General features: G+C 46.2%; 1 protein-coding gene across 4 annotated transcripts in view; it reads left to right on the plus strand.

Moving 5' to 3' along the window:
• Window positions 1-7986, plus strand: part of NTRK1 (neurotrophic receptor tyrosine kinase 1) — a 143026-nt gene extending 135040 nt beyond the window's left edge. For all 4 annotated transcript variants that reach the window (XM_069951318.1, XM_069951316.1, XM_069951315.1 and 1 more), the window contains exon 17: window positions 6496-7986. In XM_069951318.1, coding sequence (XP_069807419.1) covers window positions 6496-6681 — 186 coding nt within the window. In that variant the 3' untranslated portion in view covers window positions 6682-7986. The remainder of the gene's footprint in view (window positions 1-6495) is intronic.
• Window positions 7987-9200: the final 1214 nt, after the last annotated feature.

Consider the following 9200-nt stretch of genomic DNA (forward strand, 5'->3'; position numbering starts at 1 on the left):
CCTGTGAGGTCCCCCCTGTGGTATATAGCCCCCTGTGCGCTCCCCCCAGTAGTATATAGCCCCCTCAGTAGTATATATCCCCCTGTGAGGTCCCCCCTGTAGTATATAGCCCCCTGTACGCTCCCCCCAGTAGTATATAGCCCCCTCAGTAGTATATAGCCCCCTGTGAGGTCCCCCCTGTAGTATATAGTCCACCTGTGCGCTCTCCCCTTGTAGATGCCCCCCAGACAGAAAAAAAAAATAACAAAAACAACTCACCTAGCACCTCGTTCCCCGCTGCGGCTGTCTTCTTCTCTTCCCGTCGGTCCGGCCCCCGGCTGATACGCGCTCTGTAGGGACGTCCCGGGGATTCCCCAGCAGAGCGCGCATCAGTGACCTCAGCGTACGCCGCCGGCCTGCACTTCCGGGAAGGACAGGCCGGCGGCGTACACTGAGGTCTGTGGTGCGCGCTCTGCTGGGGAATCCCCGGGACATCCCCAGAGAGCGCGTATCAGCCGGGGGCCGGACCGACACTGCCCCAAGCCCCACAGGCGTACTGACATCTAAGGACAGTACGCCTATGGGGCGGGAGGCAGTGCGGTGGGGAGCGGGACGGACCGGATCCGGGGCGGTTAGGAGGTCTGACCAGGGGTCCGGACAGCTGGCCTCCGCGGTCCGGGATCGGACCGCGGTCCGCCAGTTGAGGACCCCTGATCTAGACCATAGTTGGTGAAATATAAATATACAGATAAAGAAATAATATTATGATAGATAGATAGATAGATAGATAGATAGATAGATAGATAGATGACATTGTCAACAGACCAGAAGTAGGTTGGATGGCATATACCCTGAAGCCTGAAGGAAAGATAAAGTCAGGCAATGAAAATCAATCTGGTATAAACAGCAATTCTCATCTGAACAGACTTTCAGGTACAACAAGCTAGATGGTTTCACAAGTCGCGGAACTTTTCTTGGTTACAACAGATTTCTGTGCAGTTGACTGACTCTGCCATGCTGGGTTTTTCTTACAGCACACAAGTGGGAATTCCTCCACCCAAGGAAGACAAAGAGTCTTGCTCTTTTTTGCCCTTAAAGTGATATTGTCACCCTAGTTTTCCTGTGTGCTTTTATCATTGTTGAACATGGTCACTCTCATTGCCTCAGCCCAGTGCTGGTATCCATGCTCCCCTGTGATGAGGCAGGGAGAGGGGGTTCAATGGATGCTAAGCCCCATCTTAGTGATACTGCTATCAATGATAAAAGCACTTAGGAATACTGGGGTGACAGTATCACATTAAGCAACACAGCTGCTCTAAGAACTTGTGGCCTGTAAGGGTATGTTCACAACGAGCAAATGTGGGGGAATTCCGTGGTGTAGCTCTCTGGCGCGGAATCCTGCCTGCCTCATGGTGACACTGTTTCTCTATGGGAGGGCTTGCGCACCTCCGCTCTCCTCTGCTCTCCTCCGCTCTCCTCCCATCTCTCTGCGCAAGTCCCCCATAGAGAAACAATGTCACACTGAGGCCGGAGGGATTCTGCAGCGAAGAGCAAGGCTAGCCAGAATGCTTTCCCCTCCTGCACTTAATCTCAGAGAGTATCAGGTCAAAGGGTATTCTCACCCTTGTATGTTGGAGAGTCAGAAAGATTGAGCTGCCAATGAAAATAATAAAGAGAAGTGGTCAAGAAAATGGCATGAACCTCTAAAGAGGAGAATGAAAGAAGAGGATACAGGATAACTGACCTGGAAAGTGTAGTGTAGGGAGACTCTCCAACTCCTCCACCATGCCTGTTCTCAGGTATACGAATATGGGTAGGTCAGAGCAGCAGGTGAAGCCTTGGCTGACTCATGTAGCCATTAGTGATGAGCAAATAGTGAAATATTCGATATTCGTACGAATATCTCCCGAATATTGAATCGAATATTCAATCCCATTAAAGTCTATTCGATAATATTTGATAGATCGAATACCTTACTATTCGATCGAATATCTATTCGATCGAACAGTATTCACTCATCACTAGTAGCCATGTTTCCCCAAGAGCCAGCAGGTTGAATGATTTAGTGATAAGAAAGTCACAAATTTCTTTACTTTTGTTACAAACAGACAAAGGGGGGGGATTTATCAAACTGATGTAAAGTAAAATTATCTTAGTTGCCCCTAGCAACCATTCAGATTCCACTTTTCATTCCTTACAGATGCTTTGAAAAATGAAAGGTGGAATCTGATTGGTTAATAGGGGCAACTTAGCCAATTTTACTTTACACCAGTTTGATATATCTCCCCCTAAGAGTTCTAAACAAGTGTGGTTAAAGGAGTATTCCAGTATCACAAAATTGTATTCAAGATTATATATATATATATATATATATATATATATATATATATATATATATATATTATATATAAATATATATATATATATATATATATATTTATGTATATAACTTGTTTATATAGTGTTATCACTAATAATACTGGCTTCTGTGTTCTTTTGCGTTATTCACCTCTGACAGGAAATTAAAAATAGGGGAACTACAAAATTTGTATTTTTTTTACCTGTCTTTACACCTCTCTCAAAAGCCTTTACTTTAAAGTGTTAGTGGTGGTGAGGTATTACTTAAATTTTGCCACTAGATGTTGCTAGTATATGTACTATATGCCTAAGTATTGCACAGCTGTGGTGTCAAAAGGGTTTTTGTTTCTGTGATCTGTGCACCAATGAGAGCTCTTTCTCTTTTCTACCTATCTCTATCCTTCTCTTTGCACTCTCTTCTCATCCACTCACAGCACACTTTACAGATGCTGTAGGAAGTTGTCACATGGGGAGAGGAAGTGTAACCACACCTTGGGCAGTCTTGCTTTGTATTCTGTAGAGGACAGACGCAAACAAGAACTCTCCATACAGCGGTCAAGCTGGGCCCTGGCCCCCTGTTACGGGACTCACACAACTAGTCCAGTGTAGTTTAGTCTGAGGTGTGGTATTGAACACACGCACATGGGACCAGAGAGCACTTCTTTCTTGAAAGCAGCACTTCTAAACACTATGCCCTGCTGAACGCACACTTAGAAAGGACAAGTCAGGGATCATCCCAGCCCACGCCGAGAACATGTCTAAAAGTGCAGGACAGTATCCTAAAGAAATAGGAACTGATCCGGATAGAGCAAAGTTGCTAGAAGTCTTCATACTCTATCTTGCAGCGCAGGTGTAACCACAAAATTCTGACCACTCTGCTCATCCCATGTAACGAGGTCTGGGGCTTGTGTCACCCTCTAGGACGGGTCACCCGACACTGGTGGGCAATAGGTGGTGCAAAGACCAAAGAATAAAAAAAAGGGCACAAGCATTCTCTCTGCTCTCAAGTATTCTACTCATTCTACTGCTCAAGTTCCGGCAGAGCACAGTACTACTTTGGGTTGGGACTCTATCGACATCCTCCTAACCTACATCTCTGCACTCTTTCTAACTCTCAGCACACAACTCTGAACTGAACTCAGCTGAAACTCACTGTGTATCACTGTATCGAGTATTCTGGCAGTAAAGAAGTGTCTGTGACTATGTGATTCTTATCCAAGCACTTACTGTGGGTGGCAGTGCGGATAGTCCAAATGGGTCACAGCTCCATGCCGGACCACCGTGATAGGTACCCAAAGGACCCCCAAACAGCCCAGCAGGTTAATGATCACACGGGAAAGGGTATAGCCAGCCTCACTAAAATAAAAGCAGGTGTGCCCTCATACCTGTGTGCCCATCGGCACTGGCGTCACCACAGCATAACACCTGGCTGAGCTATATCGCGACCACCCACTACACTAGTGGAGTCACACAGCACCATCTGGCAAATGACCGGTCGCGCCTCCCAGCGGGGTCACACCACAGTCTCGAGCTCCTCCCTCTCACACAAGATAACACATCATTCTGTGATGTTCCAGGAGTCTTGGATGGATCTTCTCTCCGAACTCTAGCCCCATCCCTGAGTGATGTTAACACCTCTGACCAGCCCCTCTAGGCTACATCACCATCCACCATATTTATTGGGACATTTAGGAAGAGTAAGGAGTGTTTACAGCATACTGTTTGTGCTGAGTCAAGGTAGAAGGGCAGACAATAAAAGCAGCAGCTGCTGCAACCTCATTGTTTGTGCCAATAGTCTGCAGTGAGATGAAATGTTCTGCATCAATTTTAGACTGGGAACTGAAAACCCCAAAACAAATGGATTGTGCAATGTTATATGCTTCTGCAGCATGTTTATTTGTTACCTGATTTTGGATACCCTTTTAATGGAGACAGGAGTAGGGTTTCTATAAGAGGCAGGTAAGGAAAAGAAGGGAGGACCAGGATTAGAAGAAATGTCCACCACTGAAGGAGGATTGAAAGACAGAGCAGATAATTACTTATGAGGTAACTTATAAGGATGGTTTATGTGCTGCACCTTGGAAAGAAAGTTGATCAGGGTTCAGTCAAAGTGGTAAAAATTCAATGTGAACAATTCATGGAAGTTTATGGAAGGAAAGAGGGGCTGATGTGGACAGATTCCAGTAGGATGGATGGGGGTAGGTCTGGAAACAGAAATACTGAGCATGGTGAAAGTTAAAAGTTAGTAGTTAAAAGGCCTGGGAAATAGAGGTCACCCTCTTATTCCATGGCCCCCTGTGTAGTCACCCCTCAGTCCATGGTCCCCTGTGCAGTTCCCCCCTAAAGTTGATAAATAGAAAGAAGACAAAAAAACCCCCTCACCTCCCACATGCCTCCCCATTGCTGCAGCTCTCCTGGCTCACACCTACTCTTCTGTCTTCTGACACAGGCAGCATGTTACAGGCGCTGCCTGCGCTGAAAGTCCCAGATGCCTGCTAGTGCTCCATCAATTGACCTTTGACCAATTGAATAGTATATTCCCCTGGGGACCCACCCTGCATGCTTAAAACTTTGGGTGTTGGGAATGAGTATAAGGGGGACATTTATTAAGACCAGAGCACACGCCTCTTCCAGTGGGGCCTTAATCTACAGCTGCACCAGGCATAAATCATGGTAAATCAGGCGCAGGAGAAGGCGCCACCTCCTCTACGCCTTGCCGCTATCACCCACCAAGCACCCCCTGCTCCCCCGTCTCCCCATCAGGTGAGGGGTGGTTATGGCTGATGAACGCAGTGGCGGATTATAATATGGGCGGTTTATAATCCACCACTGTACTTTCCCTGGCTGATGCGCGGCTGCCAGAGGTGTCCCGTCCTATCCCCAGCAGCGAGCGCATCAGAGAGCTCCCCGTGCGCCTGTGGCTGTGACTTCCGACGCATGGGGAGATCTCTGATGCGCTCGCTGACGAGGATAGGACGGGACACCCCCGGCAGCCGCACATCAGCTGGAGGCTGCAGAAGGAGAGAGGCTCGACGGGGGAACGGACGGCAGGTGAGTTGTGTTGTGGTGTTTTTTTTTTTGTGTGTTATCTGCACAGGGAGGAGGGGGGGGGCAGAGGGGGACCATCTATAAGGGGGGATAGGGAAGAGGGGGACCATCTATGAGGGGGGAAGAGGGGGACCATCTATAAGAGGGGGGGAGGGAAGAGGAGGGCTATCTATGAGGGGGCCAGATATAAGGGTGGAAGAGGGGGCCAGCTGACATCCTCTGTGCTGCTGTGACCTACCCTATAGATCAGCACCCTCCTCTCCTGACATCCTCTGTGCTGCTGGGACCCTGAAACTTCCCCTATAAGATCAGCACCCTCCTTTCCTGACATCCTCTGTGCTGCTGTGACCCTGTGACCTCCTTTATAAGATCAGCACCCTCCTCTCCTGACATCCTCTGTGCTGCTTGGACCTCTCCTATAGATCAGCACCCTCATCTCCTGACATCCTCTGTGCTGCTTTGACCTCCCCTATAAGATCAGCGCCCCCCTCTCCTGACATCCTCTGTGCTGCTCGGACCTCTCCTATAGATCAGCACCCTCCTCTCCTGACATCCTCTGTGCTGCTGGGACCTCTCCTATAGGATTACCACTCTCCTCCCTGAAATCCTCTGTGCTGCTGTGACCTCCCCTATAAGATCAGCACCCTCCTCTCCTGACATCCTATGTGCTGCTGGGACCCTGCGACCTCCCCTATAAGATCAGCCCCCTCCTCTCCTGACATCCTCTGTGCTGCTGTGACCCTGTGACCTCCCCTATAAGATCAGCACCCTCCTCTCCTGACATCCTCTGTGCTGCTGTGACCCTGTGACCTCCCCTATAAGATCAGCCCCCTCCTCTCCTGACAACCTCTGTGCAGCTGTGACCTTGGAGGGGGGCGCAACAGCAGGAAACCAGACGGCAATATGTTTATTGGGGGCAACAGCGGGTGAACAAGTGTTTATTGGGGCCAGCAGGGAGGGGAGGCAGGCATTGTTTATTGGGGACAGCGTGGGGGGGGGGGGGGGCAGTAGCGGATTATAATGTGGGCGGATTGACCGCCTCCTCTGAAATCAATTTGCCTCATTCTTTTGTTATTTCATGTCAGCTTATTTGACTTATTTCTACTCTAGGCAATCGAATGCATTACCCAAGGACGAGAACTTGAAAGACCGAGGACCTGTCCCACTGAAGTCTACACCATTATGCAAGGCTGCTGGCAGAGAGAACCGCAACAGAGGCTCAACATTAAAGAGATCCACCGTAAGCTTCAAGCTCTTGTCAAGGCCCCACCGGTATATTTAGACATTCTGCAGTAGTGTATGCAGCAACAGAGTCTAAAGCCAGCCATAAAAGCGTTAATTCCTTCTGCAATTCCATTACTGTTTACACACCGCAGAAGAAGCTTTGCTAATGCTTCACCCCAGTTTTGTGACTGATCTCAAGAACACCACCTTTCAATCTTCTGAATTCTTCCGGAAAGAGGGGTGGGTGGCTTAGGAACTTCATAGCCAAGAAAGCTCCTAGTAGAAGAAGAATACGGAATGTTATGTCTGTTATGGGCACAGATTACAGGGGCCATATGGCAAAGACTATAAGAGCACAAAGAAGACCACAACATAATATCTTATTATTTCCTGGTCAATTGGAGTTGAAGATCTGGACATAAAATTTACATTGAGTGAGACAACAGTCAATGCTAATGACCTTTACATCAAATTTAATAATATTCTAACCTATTCCAGGTCCATCTAGATGCACCTCCTAGATGCAGACATAGCCAGTCTTCTACGCCACCTTCTTTAACCTCCTGCCTTGATCTGCACTGTAGACACTTGTGTTAATAGAAGACATAACTAAGTCAACTATAACATGGCTGTCAGTAATGAATGTTGTGTCCTGGTGGACGTTTCTTGGACTCTGTATGACTCAAATTTCAATATCTTCTATGATTATTGAGGTTTACTTGAATATAGCTTTCTCCTGTCCTCTGAGACAATGGACTGCATCACATATTTGTTAATTTATTAAAATTCTATACTCTGTAATGCAGATGTACCCTTCCATAAATGTACTGACTGTGATTTATATGTTGCTGCTTTAAAATGTTTCAGTTGTAATTAAAATTTGCATTGTATAATTTACAGAATCGACCTAGGAATAGGTAAAGTTAACCTTTAAAGAAAGCTAAGGCAAAAGTGTATATACACTACATGATTTATCCTGTAGTAATGATGGGTTATATCTTCTATTATGCCCCAGAGCTGCAATCACTATTCAGCTGGTGGAGTCAATGTGTACTACATTATATTACTTATTTCTTCTGATCTTGAGTAGTTAAGGCGTAACTATAAAATATTTTGACCATTCAGTTTTAGTTAGCTTAGGTCATGTTAAGACTTTTTGCAATATACATTAATAATCTAAAATTAACAGTTTTTTTAATACATAAAGCCAAAAGTCCCCTCAGAGCTCTGTCTGCCTCTGACTTATTTCTGCATTCCTGCTGGACACGCCCCCTCCCTGCAGATCCATACTTAGTGTACAGACTCTGACAGCATTATCAGATAATAACCCTGACACACACATAAACAAAACCTCCTCCCCTCCTCCCCTCACCTCCTGGCAGCACGTTCTCCCCCCTCCCCTCACAGAGGTGACTAAGCAGAGCTGAGGGTGTTGTGTGAGGAGCAGCGCAGGGGAAGAGCTGGATGGAGGGACAAGTGTATCCAGTGCCACCATCACTCCAATGTACTGCATGAGGGTGAGTGACTAAGGGGAGGACTACAAGTCCCAGTACAACACAGCTGTAGTCCTTCCATAGTATATATAACATTCACTATCAGATATCTGCAGCAGGTGCCCCCACCTCCATGGCTGACATTATCCTACAGTGTTATGAGAGCAGATGACTGTATCTAATCCCACTGTGTGTGATACCATCTACTGGGGCTCTGTATCTAATCTTACATTGTGATACTGTAGTCTGGGGCTGTATCTAATCCCACTGTGTGTGATGCATCTCCTAATGTGCTGGTCAGTAAATGGAGGGAGCCAGCCAGGGAGATGATGGGAGAGGCCACGCCCACTTTCTCTCAGCCAGGAGAAAAATTAATTTATTCTTCTGAGCCAAACAACTGGGGATATCTCAGTGAGCATACACGCTATCAACGCAGTTTAGGGCTCTTTTTAAAGGGTAACACATGGGCTTTTTATTTGAGGAATTTAATTTTTTGGCTACTGAAATTATAGTTACGCTTTAAGTATTATACTTCAGAGCTAGGCTTACTGTTCAGCTGGTTGAGCCACTGTGTATTTAAAGAGTATTCCATAATTTATATTTTATTTATCCAGTGTTAGAGCCTTCAATATGCTTCAATAGCCTTCAGCATGCTTCAGTGCTACAATTCCACAGCACACCCAGCCTGTTCAGTTTCTAAAAGTGTAGTCATTTCACCTGTCCGCTATAATCTCATGTCTTTCTGTACCTATGTGTCTGTTGTTTATTTCTATTAGTAACCTGCAGAATAGTGAGTGTATCTCTGGTTTATATTATAGCCTATAACTCAAGATTAGCAGACAATACATAATGTAATGTAATAATTGCTTATTGGTCAGAGTTTGCCGGTCACTTTCTGCCGAACCAAGCATTTTCTAAAGCAACTCAATGTCTTAAAAAAAGTTTTAGAGATTTAGGTGGGATAATTAGAGCTATTAAGAGATGCAAGCAAATCAAGGAATGGTTGACAGGTATTCCATCTATAGGAAAAAGTGAAGACTCTCCCTATAGAACCGTATGACAGTTGATAGGTATACCTAGCTGTAGTTGTTAGCTAAT

Source organism: Dendropsophus ebraccatus, chromosome 13, assembly GCF_027789765.1.
Source record: "Dendropsophus ebraccatus isolate aDenEbr1 chromosome 13, aDenEbr1.pat, whole genome shotgun sequence".
Classification (NCBI taxonomy): domain Eukaryota; kingdom Metazoa; phylum Chordata; class Amphibia; order Anura; family Hylidae; genus Dendropsophus; species Dendropsophus ebraccatus.